The 23409-nt window shown below is 34.2% G+C and overlaps 1 protein-coding gene across 1 annotated transcript; it reads right to left on the reverse strand.

Annotated features, from left to right (window-relative positions):
- Positions 1–1274: 1274 nt before the first annotated feature.
- Positions 1275–23120, reverse strand: LOC110025610 (DEAD-box ATP-dependent RNA helicase 39; the record flags this gene model as incomplete). Its single annotated transcript, XM_020726188.1, is given in 9 exon segments — positions 1275–2038; positions 7592–7640; positions 7728–7857; positions 19368–19510; positions 20304–20444; positions 20853–20993; positions 21105–21293; positions 21389–21484; positions 22635–23120. Coding segments are annotated over 9 exon segments (1878 nt in total), but the record flags the coding sequence as incomplete, so codon positions are not given.
- Positions 23121–23409: the final 289 nt, after the last annotated feature.

A 23409-nucleotide genomic window follows, 5' to 3' on the forward strand; every position in this document is an offset into this window, starting at 1 on the left:
GTTTGGTGTTTGGTGTACAGCTCAAAATTTTCTTGGCAATGTAGGCTGAATTCATGAATGAGTTACTTTCTATGGCACCTCAAGTTTTCTCATTTGTATAACTGGTAATCATTTTATTAATGAAAAACCTATCATTAGCTTTCATTAACCGAAATTGTAGATTTTATGGCATCTACTGGAAAATCAGTCGTTATTGTGAGTTTATTTATTAACTGTAATGTGTTCTTTGTTAACTTACTTAGATAATGTATTTTTTTTTTTTTTTCCCCGGAAAATTGAGCTAAAATGACAATATGAGTGACTCAAATTCACGACCTCATGATAAGAAATTAAGCCCTCAACTATTTTGTTGCAAGTGCACTAAAGAATGTACTGTGGCCTACCATGATTAAAGAAAAATTCATCAATTAGTTTAAAGTTTTGATGCTGATAAATTTGATTGATTTATCAGCTGTCATCAAAATAGATGTTAAAAGTCTCAGTTATAAAATTATTATTTAAATATGGGATGAAGCCAAATAAATGATATTTGTTGATAGTAGAATATTTATATAATAGGGGTTAATCAACGAATCTCCAAGTAAATGGAGTAACTCAGCTTTATCTTGAACAAAAATCAAGAAAGTTATCTTGCATGCTCTCATGCTGTATCATATTTGCAGCAAATCACAAACCTCAAGGAAAGGACGAAGATGCCAGCCGATAAGGTGTACCTTCAAAAGGAAAAATTTGCTTTCTTCGTAAATATAACGACTTGAAACTTGAATGCTTTATATCTATACTGATTCACAATACAAGCTTTCAAACTTTAGCTTCAATCGATACCTTATAATAGCCTGGTAAAGGCATTAAATTTGCGTAAATGATTTGAGAAATCAAAAGCAGACTGTAGAAGGAGGAAGTAACCAAATATTGAATAAATTTGGAATGCAGATATAATTCTTTCAATCAACGGCCTGATCCTTATAAATAGCTATTTCAACATGCATAGACCATACAATTTACTTTGGAAGTTTGATTTACAGTTTATATGTACTGAAAAATAAAATTATTTCATTTGAAGGGAATTTAGAAAAACCTAAGGAGGTTAAAGTTAACGTTTAGATCCAACATGCAATTGAAGTGAATTGGATGAATGATGTTTTATAGTTACTTTTAGAATTAGCGGATCATTGGGGAGGACCCAAATTCTAGCAATGTCATATAGTTGTATAAGATCCCTAAACCCTAAATCGCTAACGCAAAACATTTTGGTTTCAGTACAATTAGCTTCATGATTTAGATGAAAAGATTACCAGCTGTTGCAAAATTCCCGACCCTTTCGCACTACATTCCATCAAAGATGTCTACTTGAAACAAATTTGCCAATAATTTTTTTCTTGCACGTGAAATGTAGAAAAGCTCCCGGCGTAAGCTTGTCCAACAAAATAATGTGGCTTGATCATCTATATAGCATTCCTACAAAACTATGAAATACAGCGCTCATATTTCATACATTTCTGTAGAAGGCTAATAGATCTCCAAAATTTTCAGTATCAACTCGATGTAAATAATTTCTTTTTCTCAATGGAACTCTTACCTCTGAGCCCAACAATGCTAAGTTTTGAGCCACCTGATCTCGCAGCACCAATTTTATTATTCGCGGAAACCTTGGAAACTTTTGATGAACTTGCTTGTTTTGATGGTGCAGAAGTCCTTTTATCCTTAATGGATGCAGGCTTTCGATCTGGAGTTGATGGTGATGCGGATCTTTTAACCTTAATGGGTGCTGTTTTGCCACCAGATTTGCTTGCTGCCCATTTCTGGGGCACCGTGGGAACTGCTTTTCTCCCAACTATAAGAGCTTTTGGACTACTCCTTTTACTTGTCTCAGTTTTTTTGGCATTTCTCACCCTCGGATCAACCGGCTTCAACTTGGCAGCATCTCTCCTGACACTGCCTATGTTGAGGGATTCAAGACTCTCGTTTTTCCTCATCGCTTCCTCAATGCAATCGGCTAGAAGCAGATCCTTCTTTGCAACTAGGCTTGTAACTTTACCTGAAATAATATGATTTTATCAGATGGCAGGAATATGTGTAGGCTGATATGAAAATAATGTGAAATCAGTTTTAGAGGACAAATTATACAGCATTGCCAAATTGGACGGCTAAAATAGCTTTACAATGCTTAAAAAGTAAGATAATAATAACTGATGAAGGTTATTTTAAGGATGCAGGAGAAAGCTCGGCTTTCAGGGTAGAGATGCAACACCAGCAGACCTTAAAATAAAAATGATACCAAATACTGGTGCCTGCATTTTACCGGAAGGTTTTAAAAATCGCTTAAATTTTCACATTTAATTTCGTTCTTGATCTAAGTCATAGTTCAATCTAATCATTCATCAGAAAAAAATCTTAACAGAATTCCTAATAGCAAAGAATCTTTCTTAAAACAAAATCACTGATTAATCGCAAGCATGTAGATTCTTTTTTTTAACTGAACGTTAAAAAGGAAGGTCTAAGCTCAATTTTCTAACAAACAAAATCTTGACCATTCAACTAGATTTATTGCATATGTTTAATTTATAATTCATTTTTACCTTGAATAAAGCGAAGAATAAATGAACCATTAGAAGCCATAAAAACTTGATTATTTGAACAACGCAATAAAAATAACTCTTTATGAAAAAGAAATGGCTAGAATTAGGAGTAGTTAAAATGGAAGAAAAACTCTAGAATTTTATGTGATAAGAGGATGCAGAGAAGCTTAAAAATACTTTATATAGCCATAATTAAACTAACAATATTATATGAATCCAAATGTTGTGTTACAAAAAAGTTATTGATATCTGAATTAAGTACGGCAGAAATGAGAATGTTAAGATTGATGTGTACCAAAACAAGGAAAGATAAATTAATGTAGGGCTCTATTAAAGGAAAAGTTGTAAATGACATCTAATGAAGTTACCATGATTGAAAATAGGATTATGATGAGTAGAAAATAAGCTTGTTAGATAAATTGATAAAATTAGTGATAGTACTAGAAAGAAGTTGTGGACCTAATGTTACGTAGATAAATGATGTTCAAAAAGTTTTGCAAATAATAACTTTAGCATCTTAGAAAGCATCACCAAGAACAAATGAAAGAAAAAAAAATTTATATTGTCAATCCCAAATGGTTAGTGTAAGGCAATGATTATGAAGATGATCCCGTTTCAATAATTAAAATCTACTATGATTATCATGTAATTCTGTTTTATTATTGACAATAACAACAACAAGAACAATAAGCCTTTATCCCACTAAGTGGGGTAGGCTACATGAATCTTTTTTCTCCATTGTTTTATTGAGTGTCATATTTTCATTTAATTCTAATAAATTTATATCATTTTTTATATAACATGCCCAAGCATTCTTAAGTCCACCTCTACCTTTCTTAACGTAAGTCGAATCTAAAATATCTACTCTCCTAACTGGATCATCAGATGGTCGACGTTTAATATGACCAAACCATTTAAGATGAATCTCTTCAATCTTGTCTACCACTGGAGCTACACCAACCCTTTCACAGATATATTTGTTTCGTATTTTGTCTCTAAGTGTAAAGTCACACCTAAGCATTATCATCTCAGCAACACTTAGTTTTATGCTTCTCTTTTATAAGCCAACATTCTGCGCCAAAGAAGATTGCAAGCCTCATCGCAATCTTATAAAATTTTCCTTCAAGTCTAAACGGTACTTTTTTATCACACAATAGGTCTGATGTATTCCTCCACTTCAACCATCCAAGTTGAATTCTACTAATAACACCCAGATCTATATCACCATTACTTTGAGCAATAGACCAAAGATATCTAAAACATCTACTGTTTTTAGGGTTTATTTGGGGCAGCTACAGCTTATCAATAATCTGCTGATAAGCAGCTGATCCAGATAAGTTGTTGATCAACAGCTGATCTGGACAAGTTTGCTGGCTGTTTGGTTTATGAGTTTGGAAAAAACTGATTTGTAATTGTTTTTGAATAAATGACTATTATGTCCTTGTGCAGTAGTGTTGTATGCAACAGAACTATTATAGTTATATATCTTATAGTATAGAAGCAAAAAATCACTTCACAATACCAAAAAAAATTATTAAAATTACAATTAAAAATATGAAAATATAGTGTGTATATTGCCCATTAATTAAAGCGGAATTTAGCTTGAGTTTGACAAAGAAAAAAATAAAATAAAATGACAACAATAATAAATCTCACATAATCATAAATCCCTTTTCTTACTCCTTTTCTTACTCCTTTTCTTGAAGGTTACCACATAATCATAAATCCCTTTTCTTACTCCTTTTCTTGAAGGTTACTTTGAAGGTTACCGTTGGTGATTGAAGAGGTAACGTGGTAATGTGGGGAGCTTGCAGTTGGAACTAGAAGTGGTTGGTTTGCTTGTGGTGAGGGCTGGATGAGTTTTTAATTATAGGGAACCGAACTCGGATAATCAGGCTTCTCGTGACATGATAGAGAGGAAGAATTGGGTTTGAACAAGAATAAGGAGATCTGATCTATGTTGTGGTAGGAAATGTATCAAACACAAAAAGAGAGGGATTCTGCTTGGGTTGGAATTTTCAGGGGAGGAAGGCGTGAGGACTTATAAGGTCGGCTTCGAGTCGAGTATCTGAAAGTGAAGGCGGGAGAGGGGGGGGGGGGGCGCTTGCCTGCGAGAGTGGAGGAAATGTTGAACTCATGAAACCGAGAGGGAAGGGCGCAGGATGATGCTGCATGAGGAGTCTTCTGAACAAGCTGGAGAAGGAAGGACCAGACGATACGGAAAGAGGGCAACCCATCAAAATATTTCCCGAAACACGAACAGTGGGGTTCGACCCACGGCCCGCGTTTAATGTAAAAAAACAAATGTCGTTTTGTAAACACTGCCCGAACGTTAAATCGAAACGGTGAGGCGGCGTTTTCAAAATGTCGTCGCAGCTAATAAGCTACACCAAACGCACTCTTAATGATTTGATCACTCATTATTACAACTCCGCCAAAAAGAAGGTTTTTAAACTCTAAATTAAACCTTCATAATTCAAGTTTTTCATGATCTCTTTCTCCATTCCTATCCACGAGAATGATATCATCGGCAAAAAGCATACACCAAGGTATATCCTTATGTAAATGATCAGTAAGTATTCATAACTAAAGCAAGATGTTATGGGCTTAAAAACCCATCCTTGACGTAATCCAACTGAAATAGGAAAATACTTAATCATCCTTCTGTTTGAACACAAGTAACAACTATAGTAACCATATCATTAATGACTTGAAAGGAAGTCATCTCAACACATTTCTTTTCTAAAACTCTCCAACTTCTCTTGGAACCTCATCATAAGCTATTTCTAAATCAACAAAAATCATACTTAGATCCTCCTTACTGTCTATGTACTTCTTCATCAAACCTCTCAATAAATATAACTTTCATAGTAGACTTGTCCGACATAAATCCAAATTGAAAAAGAGAAATCTTTGTATTACGTCTAAACCTATGTTCAATTACTTTCTCTCATAATTGTAATGCATGACACATACACTTAGTTCCTCTATAATTTACACACTCTTGGGCATTCCCTTTATTCTTCAAAATGGGACCAAACTAATCTTCCTCCATCCTCAAGCCTCTTTTTTGTTTTTAAAATAGTATTAAAAAATTTGGCAAGCCAAAAAATTTCCAAATCTCGTAAATATTTCCACTTCTATTGGGAATCCATCAGGTCCTAATTTTCCATCCTTGATTTTCTTTAAAATCTCAACTTCCTCTTTACTAATATGATGGTAAAAAACAAAAAATTTTATTATTATTAATAATATTAAGATCACTAAAGTCAATCTTATTTTCAGAAAATTCATTGAAAAGTTTATCAAAATATCTCTCACATATGTTGAATATCTTCATATAAGAAAAATGCTTATTGATTTTCATCACTAATACATTTTACTTGAATTAAATCTTTACTTTTATTTTCTTTATTGACTAATTTATACAAATATCTTTCACCATTCAAATATCTAATCTATTATAAAAATCACAAAAAGCAGAATTTTTAGCATCACAAATTGATCTCCAATACTCCCTGTGGATCACCTTATATTTTTTCCAATTCTCTAAGATTTTACATTTAAACTAATTTTTATAACAAACTTCTTATATTTTATCTTTTCTTGCACATTATTATTTCACCACTAACTATTTTTATTTATAAGAGTATTTTCTTTTAATTTTTCAAATGCATTTTTTATCACTTGTTTAATAGTGTTTGTTACTTTATGAACATGCCAAATCCTACAATTTTAAAGTTTATTCATAAAAATAAGTTTGTCTTTTAAGCGTCCTCGTCTAATTCTATGACAATACTTTATTGTATTTTTTATCTTTTGACTCTTTATCTTAAAATTCAAAACTAAAAACCAATATTGAGTACTTAAATTTTCCTCGTCTAATTCTATGACAATATTTTATTGTATTTTTTATCTTTTGACTCTTTATCTTAAAATTCAAAACTAAAAACCAATATTGAGTACTTAAATTAAATTTTCACTTGGAATTACACTTGGAATTACTTTACAATCTTTACATTCTCGACGATCTCTTTTTCTCATAAGAAAATAATCAATTTGTATTTTATTATTTCTATTTTCATTATTGAATTGAATGAAAATTTCACAATATAAAATCAACAATTCAACTACACCTAAGGACTACAAATTTATGCACATGCGTTATTCAAAAGGCTAGTGGCTGCTCTTATATAAGTTAAAAATGCCATACAGCAACAAAACTGTAAATTGAGATAAGAAAAAAAACCTTGCATTACTTGTTGCATCTTTAAAATGCAACTACAATTCAGAAATAAATATAAAACCAAAAAGCAGGTTTATTACATATGAAATATGGCATTTCACAGAGTTGAAACTATAATATCTTATTATTTCAAATTTCAAAATTAAGCAATTTCAATTCATATATAATATATATATAACTATATGACAAGCAGGGTTACGCCGCGGACTCAGATCAGATGGTCGAGAATCAACTTGTCAATTGTAAGTCTCCTCTGGTCTGAGGTTCAATTCCCCCCGAGTGTAAGGTATGGTATTTGAATTCTTAGGTGCATGAAGGATATATATATATATATATATATATGACAGCAAGATAAAATTTTTATTATATCTCTATAACAGTTCATAATCAAGTTCGCATAATGAAAGCCTGCAAAAGGGTATAAAATACGAGAAGTGTTCTCTAAATGTTACCAATACTGGATACTTAATTGGCGAACTAAAAACAAAGACAATCACTTAACATATAAACTAACATAATCTGAACTATATTTTATACTGCCTACTAATTTAGTTAATATTTTCTCACTTTATGTTGCTATGCAGGGGTACGTAACTAGCTCTCCTAGCCAACCTAATATGATCCCATACATTTTTTTATGAAACATACTTTAAGCAACAAGTGGAAAAACCTGAACTTATAAAAGTAGTGGCATCTATGAAAACTGAATAAGAAAATCATGGGCATGCGCTGGCATTTAGTTTGAAAAATCATAAACCAAGCTTACCTTTGGCACCCATACGAGCAGTCCTCCCAGTTCGATGAAGGTAATCAATCTAAAATCACGTAAATGTGATTCAACCACGGGTCCAACAACAGAAAAGAGAAATTAGTTCAATAAATAAGAGACACGCAGCACGCACAGAATTCTTTGGGAAATCAAACATAATAACATGGTCGACAGCTAAATCCAATCCTCTGGCCGCCAAGTCAGTGCACACCAAGGTAGGGCAGTCACCTACATCGCTCTTGAACTTCCTCAGGTTTTCTGTCCTGCCACCAAAAATGCAAACAAGTCACATTGATTTGCATCATTTTCTTGATGCTCTCAAATAAAATAACTTACAAGAAAGTAATGGACAAGGACAAATAACTTTAGGGGCTTATAAATCTTAAACTCATATAACCTTATCTAAGGAATGTAAAAATCTTGACTAACTTGGCAATAACAGCATTTCCGTCATAATTAACATCGTCACTACCCCTATTAAACCTACTTAAGCTCAGCTCCATGAAACATTCTAGTGCATGCAGAAGATTTCACCCATTATTCCAAATAGGACTGATCATATACCAAGAGTGAGATGGTCCAAAGGAGGTGAGCGTGATAGAAGAAATGGACAAGAGAAAACAGTGAATGGTAATGAGAAGCACTCCATCAGGATTTGGTGAGAAAAATTATGTACTATGGCTAATATTTATGTAGAAAAGTTGGAACTTCCATGTGAGAGATTTATTAAAAGGTTGCATATAATAAATGTTACCAGCGTCACTGTAAAAATGTCCTTTGATGCCTCCCTACAGAACCCAAAACGCCCCTTTCGCCTCCATCTCCACCCTCCTGAAATCATACCACCTTCTATTCCTCTATCTTCACCCGCCATTGGTGTGGCCTATCATTGGCCTTCTTAATGGAGTCATCTAAGGATTGGATCTCTTTCTAAGAGGGCTGAAGGATATCATGGCTTTAGTAAAATTGAACTAGATTAGGAGCCATCAAAGGTTTTTGGACATCTTTCCAACAGGGCTAGGAAGGATATCTATGATTTAGCAAGGTTGAACAGAATGTGGAGTTGAAATTTTGGAAAAAATTTAGGGTTGTTACAAATAGTAGTGTAGAAAATGGGATGCTTCCAAACCTTTGAATTATTTGGAAATCTTAGAACAGTAAAGCTAGATGTATTATTGTGGAGACTTTTTTCAAGATAAGGTCCAGTGAAAGCCCTATTCTAGCCAACAAAAGTAGATTTAATTTAAGTTAGAGTAAAGTGCAAGGTACTTGTAGATGAAATAGCATTTTTAATTTAGATCTAAAGTTTTGCCAAAAAAAAAAACAAAAAAGGTTTATAGCTACTAATTGGCCTCTAGAACAAGCCTAGGTTATATGAGCACAATGTCCGACAACCTCAACTTGGTTAGGATTAGGTGTTGAGGACAAAAATTTAAAAAAAAATATTTATTTTAAAGGAGGAATGAGTGTATACCAAAGTAAGAAAATTTCATTTAATTACTTACCAAAGTGAGTAGTTGGAAAAGCTCACTAAACCTCTTTATGTGATGAGGTTGATCATCAAACCAATACCTTCTGTGTCTCTATCTTCATAGCCCATAACACCCTTTCCTCCATCTCCACTCTACTGAAAGCATACCACCTTCTATGCCTCTATCTTCACTCTGCCAAGGTGTGTCCCATGATTGGCTTTCTTATTGGAGTCATCTAAGGTTTGCATCTCTTTCTAAGAGGGCTAGGAAGGATATCTAGGCTTTCGTAAGTTTGAACTGGATCAGGAGCAATCCAAGGTTTGGATCTCCTTCCAACAGGGCTAAGAAGGATCTCTTGGAAGGAGATCTAGGCTTTAGTAAGGTTGACCAGAATGTGAAGTTAATGTTTTGGAAAAATTTTAGGGTTGTGTAGGCTGAGAATCAGCCCCAACCCGAGAGTACTATTTCTCACTTACACACAGTAGGGTGAATAAATGGGATACTTCCAAACCTTGGAATTATTTGGAAATCTTAGAGTAGAAAATCTAGATGTATTGTAAGAATTTCAAGCTTTTAGAAATATTTTTTTGTATTCTAATGAGATTTTATTTCAAGATAAGGTCCAGTGAAAGCCCTCTTCTAGCCAACAGCACTATAAGTAGGTTTAAGGATTTAGAGAAGTGATTTAAGTGAGAGCAAAGTGCATGATATTTGTAGATGGAATAGTATTTTTAATTTAGACCTAGAGATTTTCAAAAAAAAAAAAAAGGTTAATAGCTAATAATTGATCTCTTGAACAAAGACTAGGTTATGTTATTCGAGAAACATGTCCGACAACCTCAACTAGGTTAGGATTAGATTTTGAAGATAAATATTATTAAAAAATTATTTAATTTAATGGAGGAATGAACGTATACGAAAGCAAGAAAATATAATTTAATTACTCACCAAAGTGAGCAGTTAGAAAATATCACTAAACTTCTTTCTGTGATGAGGTTGATTATCAAACCAAAACCTTAAATTTTTCTCCCTTAAAAAACTATCAAACCAACATTAAACTCTATTCTTTCATTCTAGTAAATAAATATAAAATTTTTACAGCATAATAATTCAAAAATAACAAAATAGAAAGAAAAAAAGGCTTGTCCAAGTGTGTGAATGAGGGGTTAGTTACACATATATAACCACTTCTAACCACCCTCAAAATAAGAGATGATTGATCACTCTTAAATGAAAAATGATTAATTTATAAAGTTAATTATCAACTAACTATCTTTTTTAGGAATTTTATATAATTTTCCTCTCATATATTTCAAAACAATAATAAATTTCAAGCTCAAAAATTTAAATTTTGAATAATCAAACATTCAAAATTTGGAATTCACATTATTCAAAATTGCAACTATTTTTCATTAAATATTAAAAACGCATAATCCAAAATAATAATCAACATACACACAAATAAGAATTCTAATTAACAAACTTCATTTATAGTTTGTCATAGAATTTTGATTATTAGTAGCTATCTTATTGCTCTAAGGTCTAATAGTTGATTGACATGCGTCAATTTTTCGCATTTTTTATGGTTTAATTCTAACAATTTCTTCAATTAAATTCATGATTTTACGCTTTTGGAAGATTGAAATTATGTTTTGCATGTTACAGAAAGATTAGCATATAAATCGGAGTAAAACAGAGACTTTGGGAAAAATCAAGTCGGTGTAGCCATGCCTAGATCTAGCTGGTCATGACATTTGTGCAGCGTAGTCACGCCATTTTTAGGTGTGGTATCCTTCTCGGCATAGCCACGCCGTATCTCGAGCATGGACATGCCCTATCTCGCTCGAGTTGCGTCATGATCACGCTGTCCAACTCGAGAGTTGGGCTTAATTATGTCATTGTCAGTCGTGGTCACGCCAGCATATATTCTTCAATTGGAAATAATTTATGTGTGGAATTCTGATGATTTTTGGAAGGAATTTGAACTCAAGCTATAAAAAGAACATTATTGAAGAATTTTAGAGAGCATTTTGGGAGAGAACTCAGAAGGAAGCTAGAATTAGAAAGAGTTCTTCTTCTTCTCTTAGCTGTTATTTGGTTTGTTTTTCTGAGAGAGGTTTTAAGAGAAGTTTATTGCTGTTTTTTCTTTGTGAGAGACGATTACCAAAGGGCTGTAAAAAAATGTATTTCTTGTGAATCTGATTTACATGACATTGTGTTTATCTTTTTCTCAAACTATGATCAGATAAATTAATTTTCATGCCTCTGCGATTTGTGGATGGATTTCCTGGCTTGGCTTTTGTTGTTGATTTCTCATATACGTTTTTCTGCTCATTTAATTATTAAACGTTGTTGGTTAACCTTCTCGCCTTCATTTTCTCAAAACCTGGCCAATTAGAGTGTTAAAAATTATCGTGATCCAAACAGGACATTTAACCACAATATTCAATCAAAACCTGAATTGGGTAGAAGCTTAGTAGAACGATTAGGTTAACCACAATATTCAAACAGGACATGAATGTTTTATTACGGATCTTGCAACCAATAATGGGGATATGAAAATTATTGAGGACGCCATAAAGACAAGTGAAACTTATCTTTGTGGAATTTCAATTCTTCTGACTATGGCATAGGGGTAAGAAAAAAATATCATCCCTAGTTTCCACCAACCATATAGGAGAAATTTCACGAAAAGTAAAACCAGATGTCACACCTCAATCACAGAGGCATGATCCACAACAATCTTGAAGAAACTGTATTTCAATGTTTTTGTTTTTTTGCTGACTCTGATAGATTTAGGATTTCTTTTTACTATTTTCTGAATTACGTCGAACTAGGTTGGAATAGTTAGAAAACTGTAGCTTCGCCTTTTTCAAATCTATTTCTTAACACATTTTCTCATGGGAACGATATGTGGTGCTATTGCAAACCGCTTATTACTTTGACACATATACTTGCATGAAGTGGTTGTCCGTTTCGCGGTAAGTTTACGGTCATCAAGTTTTTGGCATCGTTATTGGGGAAATTGCGTTAAGAAAAACTTTGAAACATAAGAGAACTATAGTTGAACAACTAGGAATCTAGGTTCGGTATTTTCTATTTTTTCTGAAATTTTTCTTTTCTGTTCTTTTCATCATTTCTGTGTGCACTTATATTGATTTGTGTTTTTCTTTGCAGTTGCTGAAAAAAAAAAGTTGAAAAAAAATATATTTTGAAAAACTGAAAAAGCTAAAAAAAATGTTGTTGTTAATTGTCATTTCATTTGCTTACATTTCTTTGAGTCTTTGCATTTTAATTGTGATTGTGTGTTGAGTCAACTCTTGTGTGTGTTGCTTGAAGTCAATTGTTGTGTCTTTTGTGTGTTTAGGTCCTTAAGATCACTAGTGTGGAGTTTCACATTCACTTGTCCTCTATTGAATGCATATGGGTGCACCCATTGACTTAGCACCTATGGACCCTGAAATTGAGCGAACCTTTAGACGATGTAGGAGAGCACTCACTGAACCTAAAACACCTATAAAAATGGCTCACCATTGTACCCATCCATGAGGCCTCTTAGGGACTTTGCAAACCCCACTGCTTAAAAGATTCACATGAATATCAATTACCCTCGATAGAAGTCAATATCTTTGAACTAAGACCTGTCATTATCCAAATGGCTAAGTAAAACCAGTTTTTTTTTTTTTTGGGCGAGGTGGGGCGGGGGTGGGGGGGGCACTGAAAACTCAAATCTGCACTTAGCAAACTTACTAGAACTGTGCGCCACATTCAAGGACAACGGTGTCCCCAACGACGTCGTTGGACTAAAACTTTTTCCCTTCTCTCTAAGGGATAGAATCAAGGTGTGGTTGAACACTTTATCCCTATGATCAATTTCTTCTTGGAATGACTTAACTCAGAAATTCATAGCCAAGTACTTCCCTCCTAAGATTGTCAAGCTTAGGAATAACATCACATCTTTCACACAATTTGAGGGAGAGACAATCTATGTGGTCTGGGAGAGGTTTAAAGAGTTGCTTAGGAAGTGTGTCATCATGCCTTACCCAACTGGCTTATTATCTAAATCTTCTATAAAGGGCTTATAGGTTCCCTTAAGTCACTGATAGATGTTATTGCAGGAGGATCACTGATGTCCAACCATATGAGGAGACTTATGATTTGATTAAGGAGATAACCACCAATAATTTTCAATGGCATGCTGAGAGGGTGCAACCCAATATAGTAGCTAATGTACATGAATCTGATGTCCTGAATATCTTAACAACCCAAGTAGTTGCCATATGTAATTAGATAATCTTACCATGAATGCAGTCCAGGGGCCACCCTAGGTTGAGGATTTTAGTGATGAGACCTTAGGAGATTCTACAGCCTCAGCCTTAGAAGCCTTGAAAGCTATAGGACACCAGAACCATCCCAACAACCCCTACCCAAATACTTACAACCCTGGATGGAAGCAATACTCCAACCTTCAATGGAATAACAATAATCAAGTCAATTCAGGGGTAGGAGCACACAACCAAGTTGCCCACAGACAAAGACCAAATCAACCCCCTGGATTTAACCAACACCAAAACCAAAAGCTAACCACTTTGGAGGAGCTTGTGAGACAATTGCATTTGATAAAATAAATTCATGGGCTAGCAATTAAGAAAATTAAGGGACAATTGTGGCAATTAATGAACTGTTTCAACCATAGGAACACAGAAGCACTCCTAGTACCAATTAAGTGAACCTTATAGAGAAAAGGAAGGAGCAAGTGCAAGTTGTAAAACTAAGAAGTGGGAGGGAGTTAGATGAAACTCCAAGGGTAGTGAATGCCCCCATAGATGTGGAATCTGATCTTGAAAAAGAGGAAGAAAAACCTGCTAAGGAGATCAAAAAACCTGCATCCCCCAAAAACAAAGAATCTAATAGATTTCCCCCTCATCCCTCAGAGATTGCAAAAGCAAAAATTGGATCAGCAATTTTTTAGGTTCCTAGAGGTCTTCAAGAAGTTAACCATAAATATCTCGTTTGCTGAGACCCTAAAACAAAGATCTAGTTATACCAAATTTATGAAGGATGTGCTGACCAGAAAAATGAAATTAGAGAACATAGTGGCAGTGGCACAGTAACCAGATGTTGGAAGGAGGAGGAAGAGGTGAAAGGCACCGCTAAACGCGAGATAGGAGCATTCGAGGGAGAGAGCCGAGCGAGAAGTCACTTAAGGTAGAACGGGGGTCGAGCAGGGAACGAAGGGCAAGCGGGTAATAAACATGGGCAAGAATGCGGGTCGCGAGGCCGATCCCGTGACCGAGTTTATTAAAAAAACGAAATGTCATTTTCGGATAAATAGGAAAAACGCACTAAACAAACGTCTTAGATGCATTTTCAAAACGCAAATGCACCAAATAAGCTGCCTCAAATGAGGCCCAAGTCATCAAATCATCATTCATATTAATGGCTCAAAATATTTTTTTCTTTATTCAAACGAACCACTCATCATTACAACTCTTCGACATAAATAAACTGCCCAATTGATTAGAGGAAAATATTATAACACACGCACACAACAGCACATCACAAAGATGAAAATAAAAATTATAAGCACAAATCCGACAAAACTTCTATGGAAATTCAACCCATCTAAATAAGCCTCTTTAGTACAATTCTCCACCGGATTTGAAATGAGCTAAGTGAGTGGATTTAATGTGGTTCTTATCACTCAATTTGACAAACTTATATTTCAGTTAGCCCGGAAATTTTAGGTTGGCCACTGCACGCCTTAATTCCGACAACTGTTGTTCAAGTTCAATTGTATCAGCCATAACAGGCAGATTGGGAGTGCCCATCTCCATATAAGGACCTTCCAAGCTCTATGGGGGCACATGTTACAAAGAAAATTTAGATGGCTAGCATAGCTCTATTTGGCAAACTCCCATCTACAGTAACATCATGTCGGACATCAAATTTAGTTGGAAATAATTTAAATTTAATTTAATATATAGGTTTGATTTTTAAAAAGTAGTATTTTAATTTTGAAAAGAAATAATGTTTTAATTTTTAGAAATACGAGACTGAACCGATCTCATATATGCGATAGTTTAAATAAACAAGCGCAACACCGCAAGTAATGTACATATCCCGGGGAATAGACACATTGCTTGATAGTGAGACTCGATTAAATAAATTATAGAATTTATAACATTCATTTTAGCTACGAAACCCTTTATATTGATCGACAAGTTCTCTTATTTAATAAAAAAAATTAAATAGGGTTTATATTATACTGGGTTTCAATGTTTCCTATAGAGGCAAGCTGATATAGTTAATTAAATCTTAAATGACCGAAATCGCTTAAGAATACTCTCGATTCAGATTAGAGATTTTCCCTTCAAGAATTCCAAAGTTTAAGATTTTCAAGATAAGAAATTAGAAGTTTAAAAGGAAATGAATCAAGTAGGAACAATTATCTCCAGAAATCCAAATGAATGAAAGGTAGAAGATGTCGTTGATCCGAGGGGAACCTCAGTGACCTCTCAAACTATCCTATTGTTTGGCTTTACTTTTGAGAAAAAGTTACTTGATGGTTCATCCTATCAATTATTATTATTTATGATTTACATTTATATGACACGATCATACAAATAGTCTGGAAGATAGAAGGGTTTATGTCGTAACGAACCACAACATCGGAGCCTAAAGCTAGTTATGGCTTAAATTGCACAACATGATTGTGCGAAGGTCTAAATATAAGTTGAAGACTTATGTCGTACTAGACGAGCTACCTCGGAATCCTATGGTTTGTTATTTAATTCCAAAAAAAAAGTGTTGTTGTAGATCCGGTTTGTTCTCTCCAAGTTGTTCTTCTGTACATCCTTGTCATGTTGCCCCGGTGTTAGCTCAGAGCTCATCGTCGAAGTGACAGCTCCAGATTCAAGGTTTAAAGTTTTACAGTTCGAGTGAAAAGTTTTGTTGTTGTTCAAGTGTTATGGGGGGTTTAAAGTTGATTAGAGCGACATCAGTTAAAATCTCATGATTCCTTCATTCTGTTACTACTATTTTCTTTTGAATTTTACACCAATTTGGCTCAAAATTAAAATTAGGGTTTGGAGGTTTGTCCAATTAGGCTCCAAATTGGTGTAACTTGGGATTGGACAAGTTGATAAATGATTTGGTTTTGAAATTAGGTGAAATTGAAATGAATTTGATGAAAATTGGGATGAATTTGGGAAATTTGAGCCATTAGGGGCAAAATTAAGATTTTGGTCAAATTGAGCTCATTGGGTGGTTGGAATTGGTTTAGATGAGGTTTGGAATGATTTGGGAGGTTTTGGGAATTTTTTGAACATGAAGGGTATTTTGGTAATTTTGGAAAATTTAAGGATATTTTGGAAATATTGGAAAAATTGGGGTATTTTGATCAATTTGGGTGGTTTGAAATGGTTTCATATGTTTTTGGAGAAAATTTAAAGATTTGGGTCATTTTTTAAATTTTAGGGTTCCAGGGGCAATTTGGTAATTTTGGAGAAGTTTGGGGCTAAAAAACCAAAATTGGGTGTTTGGGTGGGATTGAAATCCATTGAAGATGCCAATCACGAAGGTGACCTTATTTGAGCAATGAGGCCAAGGGAAAGCTCATTTTTTGGACCCTTCATGTGTGGGTCCTAGCCACCCTAGCCAAAGGGTTAAGAGCTTGGGGACCAACCACATGAGTTTCCAAAAGAACAAAGGGGAAATAGGTTCAATGGGTGTAGTTTCATTGTTTTAGGACAAGTAGAGAAATGTGATGTGCTTGAATATATGAGAGACCAAACTCTAGCCACCCAGAGTTGGCTTAAGTTCAACAGTCCTATGGGGACTCATCCTTGAATCCTCACCCTTCTAAGTGTTGGAGATTCATGACCATCCATGTGGGTTTCAAGGAGAGTAAGGAAGTGGTTTAATTTTCTATGTAGGTGGGTTTCATCTCTAGTCTTCTAGGATAGTCAAAAGAAAAGTCTTATGGTTAGAAAGCACTAAGAGGCCAAAATTGAGGTCAACACTTCAACATACTACTAAGTTGTCGACGGAGAAATTCCGGAAGGAGCTTTTTTATCAACATCCTCTTCAGTGGAGTTATTTTTTCCCCCAAAGGGATTCGGTGCTACATTCAATTTTAGATCATAACATTGTCAAGGCAAGGATGACTCTCCGCCGCAGGGTGGTGGCCCATAAATTTATAATATGTGAAAATGACTGTAAAAAATATACTTCTTTTTAAATATCTTTATTTTGCATAATATTAATGAATATTTTATATATTGATTGATCTGCATCCAAGCTCAAGCTGTGAGACCAAATGTAGTTGTTCGATCCTCTGACATTAGTCAAAACAAATACAAGAGTCAATGGTTTCCAAGCGGGTCCTAGGTTAATAAAAGTCGGACCATTAGGCAGACCCCCTCTAGAATGTTCATGCCAGTAGTCAGATATGAGAGGAACCTATTTGCATATAAGGATCGATGTTTCCCTTGATAGTTTCACCAAGCTCTTAGAATTACCTTCTCTCTTTCGCATGACGAACAAGCCTTCAATAAACTTAAACATGATAATATGCATGTACTCCTCCGGGGCATTATCCATTCAAACTAGTTGAGAGGATGTGGAAAAAAAGATGTAGAAAAAATGAACGTTTGCAAACGGAAGAATGAATTAACTAGCATCATGTTACTCTATTTATAGAAGATGAAAGACCCAAACTTAAAGAGAGTTGTTTACACGTCATTAATATAATTAAACAATATTCTTGGCGCAAAATAGAAATTTTCTTTATGCTGGTTATTATTTCTATTCTTTTATTCTTTTCATAGTTTAGTCTTTCAAAAAAATAAGATAAATTGGGAATTAAATATATATAACCGAATACTTACTAACCAAATTCATGCTCAAGAATCAGATGGCTTGCTAAGACAAACTATCAAACTCCTCAGTTCAACCATATTGCCAAGCTGACGAGCCGTCAAATACCAGTAATCGAGTACAAACTATCGAGTACAAGTAGCTAATACGAGCCACCAAGCATAGGTCACCTATCTGGCTATTGCCATCAGCTACCCCATTTACCAAAGAGGGGCTAAATCTATCTCATTGATTAAGAAATTGACTTAGTCAAGTGAATTGTTTAGTGTTGAATTACCATGAAAGCTGAGCAGATTGACAACGATGTAACCCAACAGGCGGGCGCATATGGAACAAAAGTAATGATACAACACTATTAAAAATAATATTATATATGATGTCACAATCAAAAGAAAACAAAAAAAAGGATCAATCTGAGATCCTTCGAGATCGAAGTGCAATGAGTATTTTTTTTATATTACAATTAAGAACCTTCTATAAATAGAGGGAAACTCATATAACAAGGGATCAATCCCAAAATATCAGACAATAAAGAATCTTCCTCTCCTAAGAGAAACAACATCTTCCCTCTCTCTTCCTACTCTCTCACTCCCCTTACGAACTCTTCCCCTAAGAAAATTCGGGATCCGACATTTTTAGTGATTGGGCATTTCATTTTGGGAATGGTTGTGTGAAATGAATACCTATTGATGTTGAATGATCTCGTTGCATTAATTGTGCGGTGGTTCAAATTGACTGAAAAGATTTGTAATGAGAACTTAGCCTTTTTTCAAAAATAGATGATTTCTAAAGGTGGTTGTATTTGCCCAGATTTGCCCCAAGCATTTGTTTTGCAGTGGATTTCTGTGAAACTATTGAGGACATTAATAGTTGAACTCATATATATCATCTTGATTTCATCATCATACCCAAAATTATCTGATTCACAAGAAGTTATACAGTAAAATTTCAGCCTTTTAGGGATCCAAATAAGTGGCATTGTATATTGAAACATTGAACCAAATCAAAGAATCAAGAAACTGTAACATGCCAGCAACAACAGGGAGTAGAACAGATAGAAATGTCATGGAGCGTTAGATAAAATGTATTATTTCTGCATAATAGATTTAATTACTGTATAAGGTACAATTGAGAAGCTCGAATATCAAGTGTATTGGCATAAGTTAGGTTTAACCGCAAATTAATACATGCAAAAAAAAGTGCATGACCATGAACAACAATAAGCTAGATAAGTCAATTCATGTGCAATACTTGTACCTTGATGTAGTGTAAAATTTCCCTTAAGCTAAATTTTTAAATGAAAAAAGAATTAATGGCTATTTATAGCCATATGAGAAACTGGAATAACAGCAAAACTCTAGAAAATGCAACACCTATTACACATATATTCAAATGCCAAACAAATAAATCAAATAATATACCTTTCCTCTGCAGGTACTTCTCCATGGTAATTTACTGTATATATCTGATTTTCAGTCAGGAAATGATCCACAGCACGGCTTGAATTTAGTGTATTGCAGAATACCATCACCCGGTTTCCCCTAGCCAAACTCGGTTTAAGAACCTGCAATTATATGTCGACTTAAGCTCAGGATATTCACATCAGGTGATATCATGGCCCAATTATTGAACCTTTACAGAGAAAAAAGGTACAAGCCATGGAACAAGCATGGAGATCCCATTCTAAAGAAAATGTCAAACAAATATTCTATCCATAGAAACATCAGATATTTTTGGGTTCCTAGTAGCTATATAAAATTTATCTATGCTAGATAATTAATTTTAAATTAGATTTGTGGAGACTATTCTGCCAATTAAACAGAAGAATTAGGTTTTAAGTAATATATAAAATGGTCAACCATGTAGCTTTAATAAGTATAATACAGGCTAAAAAAAAAATCCTTTAACCAGTGCTAATTAATTAGCTCCTGAAGAAGGAAAAACATGCAACATGCTCACAGCAATCCTGGCATTTGAAATAAATTTCCTTGAGATTAAAAACTGACAAAACATTCCAACGAGAAATATTATTGTTTAATTAAATTATTGAAGTAGGTTATGATATAGCCTATCACATCAAATTATAAATTACACTGTGGTCAGATCATTCTGATAATCAATTCCTCATGCCTACACAAACTTTCATTTGATCTCTTCAACAGGTAAGACATATATATGAAACAGATGACATATTTAAGCATCAATTATTAGCTTATAATTGATTATCAGTTGGGAGTCATTCTTCAATTCAGTCCATTCTTATTTACAAAGTTTGTTGGACTACTTTGAGAGGAAAAAAATACATGAAAGGAGCAACTTCTAAGCTTCAACAAGATACTAGGTCTGCAAAAATCAACCTGTAGAAGAGACTCCAACTTGTTCTCAGCACCAGAAATTTTGATGAAGTCATGTCGAGCGGACGCAACCTTCTTGTGCAAGGTGGATGTTCGTAAATGGAGTATTCCTTGAAATTCTTCATCAATCAATTTTTGCACTGCCTACAAAGCCAATGTCATGGATTTCATAGTATAAAAGATGTCCACCATAAATTTTATTCTCAACTAGATCATGGAGAACGATATGCATTAAACAAAATTATTAATATTACATGAGTGAAACCAATTCCACCTTGAATCCAGATGAAGTCAAAATCAATAAATCAATCGGTTTTAGTCTAAAATCTAACATCTCCGTTCTAATGTTTGACTTTCAAGAAAGATTATATAGATTTTTCCATGAGCCACACCATCTAAAACGTCATCATACCAACATAAAATGTGGAAAATTAGCATTTAACAAAGATTATCATAACTCATTGATAAGAACATCTGACAAAACAGAGTAACAGCAATTTTTGTGAAGTAAAAAGGCGACCATATCAAGGTTGATATTGCTAGAGACCAGACCTTTGTCATTGTTGCAGTGACCAATACAGTTTGAAATCCTTGATCACCAGGTTTCCCAGCACGTTTTTTTAGTGGACCAAGGAACTTCCGAATGTCAGGACCAAAGCCTTTATCAAACATAGTATCTGCTTCATCTAAAACCTAAAAGGTTTCAAATTAGTTATAAGTCTTAAATTTTACTTCAGTAACAATTGAAAATATTTGAATTAGTTTTACCAAATAAATATTTGAAAACATATCAATAGGACTTACTAAGTACTTAATGTCTCCAAAAACTATGTTACCATCCTCAATATGTTGAAGGACCCTTCCAGGTGTCCCAACAACCATGTCAACTGGTACGTTTAATGAATCTTCCTGAGGCTTGAAATGTCCACCTCCACTTATAATGGTTGACCTGAACCTTGCATGATGACTTATAGACTTTGCAACACGAAAAACCTAGACATTTACCACACATTAAAGATAATATATCCCTTGAAGGTAATCAGAAATTGTTGCCCATTTTAAACATTAAGGTAGTGTAAACCAATCACCTGTTCAGTTAACTCCCTTGTCGGACAGAGTACAACAGCTCTAGGACGCCTCGGTTTCATTAGCATACCATACAAATGTTCATCTTGTCTTAACAGCTGACAAAGAACACCGTAAATGCTTTATGAAAAAAATCATATAATTAGTCAAATAGTTTATATGGCATGTTGTGGGAACTACTTGTCAAATTACACATCCTATTGTTTCTTCCATAAGGTTAAAAAACTGAATATGAAGCTTACTTATTCAATCATCTTATCAGAAAATTAGCAGACAGAAAGAGCAGGAAAACTTCACTTTTCATACTAATTCAAATCAAAACGTGAACAAGCGTGTCCATTGCAGCCATAGATATATAACTGTGGTATCAAATCTCCAACACTTGTTCCCACAAGGACCACATTATAATCACACCTTATGTCTCGTAGCAAAATATCAAAATCCTAACTCCAAAAGCAACAGGCACCCGGTTACAAAAATTCAGTCAAAAATTTTATACTAAACCACAGCGATAAATCAAATGAAAATCCATGAAACAATAAGGAGTTCTATAAGAATTGAAAAAGAAGACTGAAAATTTACTTGTAAAAAATCTTGCAGAAAATAAAGAAAGTTTCAGAGGAAGTTTCATTACAGGATTTAAGATGGGCTAATGCTATTTTACCGTAAATCTAGAAAAAATGATTTTTTGAAGCTTTCCTTACATAATAGACTTCATAAATCCATGTAAGTATGATTTACCAAACCCAGAATTTAATAATATTTAAGGGATTTAAACTTCTCGAATTTAAGGATTTAGTAGATCATATGGCTCATCTGGGAACTTGACGGATTTAAGAATTTAGTAGATCTTATTGCAATAATCCAAACAACTGAACAAGAATACAAAGATAAAAATGCTATAAGAAAACGATTTCATTTTGTCCTAGTTCGTATGTGATTAAACTATCACTTTGGAAGTGTTTTTATAATTTAAATCTCATATTGATTTCTAACAACAATTAACTGAACAGCGGAATCTAATAAATTCACCATTTTTTCAAACATATTTTATACTTCATGAAACCAAATAAGCCCTTATTTGCATCCACAAATTTTTTAAGAAATCAACTTTCATTGAAGATACTTTGAAAAATGAACAGGACGTGGCACTCCAGAGATTTAAAAATTTTAATTGCACAAAATTTACTAAATCCTACTTGCCACAAAACATCCCCCTAATTAAGAAAAAAGGAGGGGGTGAAGGACCTGAACCAAAGGCAGCATATAAGCCAGCGTCTTCCCCGACCCGGTATGTGATCCCAAAACCACATTCTTCCCCTGGAGCACAGCCGGCACTCCAATAGCTTGTATCTCGGTTGGCAAAGAAATGCCAATCTCCCTAATAGCGCCTAACAGCTCTTCCTTCAAACCAAGCTCCTCAAAACTCAAAGCCATAACGCTTCCCTTCTCCTTCTTATTCTTCGTCTCCTTATTCACAGGCGTAACAGAAGCAACCACCTGTTTCGCCTGAATGGGCAAACTACTTTTCGAACTTTCCTTGAGGTGTCGGATACGAAGGCGCTCGAGAAGCAGCGAGTGGCGGAGACTGTGGACGGTTTCTTCTGTTACCGGAGCGATAGCTGAAGTGGAAATACATAGGGTTCTGTTAAAACATAGGAAAACCCTAGGATGTGGTGCGGGACGGCGGAGAGTTGATCGCGAAAGAGAAAATAGAGATGACGAGGAAGATGATCACTCGGAAGTGTCCGACACCAACATCTTACGCAAACATTAGCACTTAAATCAATAATATAATGTCAAAAATAGAATATTACAAATTTTTATTAGTGAGATATAAAAAGGTTTAGGCACAAAATATGTTAATACATAAGAATTGTGTGTTATGTATGTAAATTTTCTTCATTTTTATGGCGTTTATTTAGCATATTTCAATCTAAAGTAAACCAATTAATTCATATTTGATGGAATAACATTTCAATTAATATTTACTTTGTAAATGATCTAGTTTTGTTAACCTATT

Source organism: Phalaenopsis equestris, unplaced genomic scaffold (genome assembly GCF_001263595.1).
Source record: "Phalaenopsis equestris unplaced genomic scaffold, ASM126359v1 Scaffold000313, whole genome shotgun sequence".
NCBI lineage: Eukaryota > Viridiplantae > Streptophyta > Magnoliopsida > Asparagales > Orchidaceae > Phalaenopsis > Phalaenopsis equestris.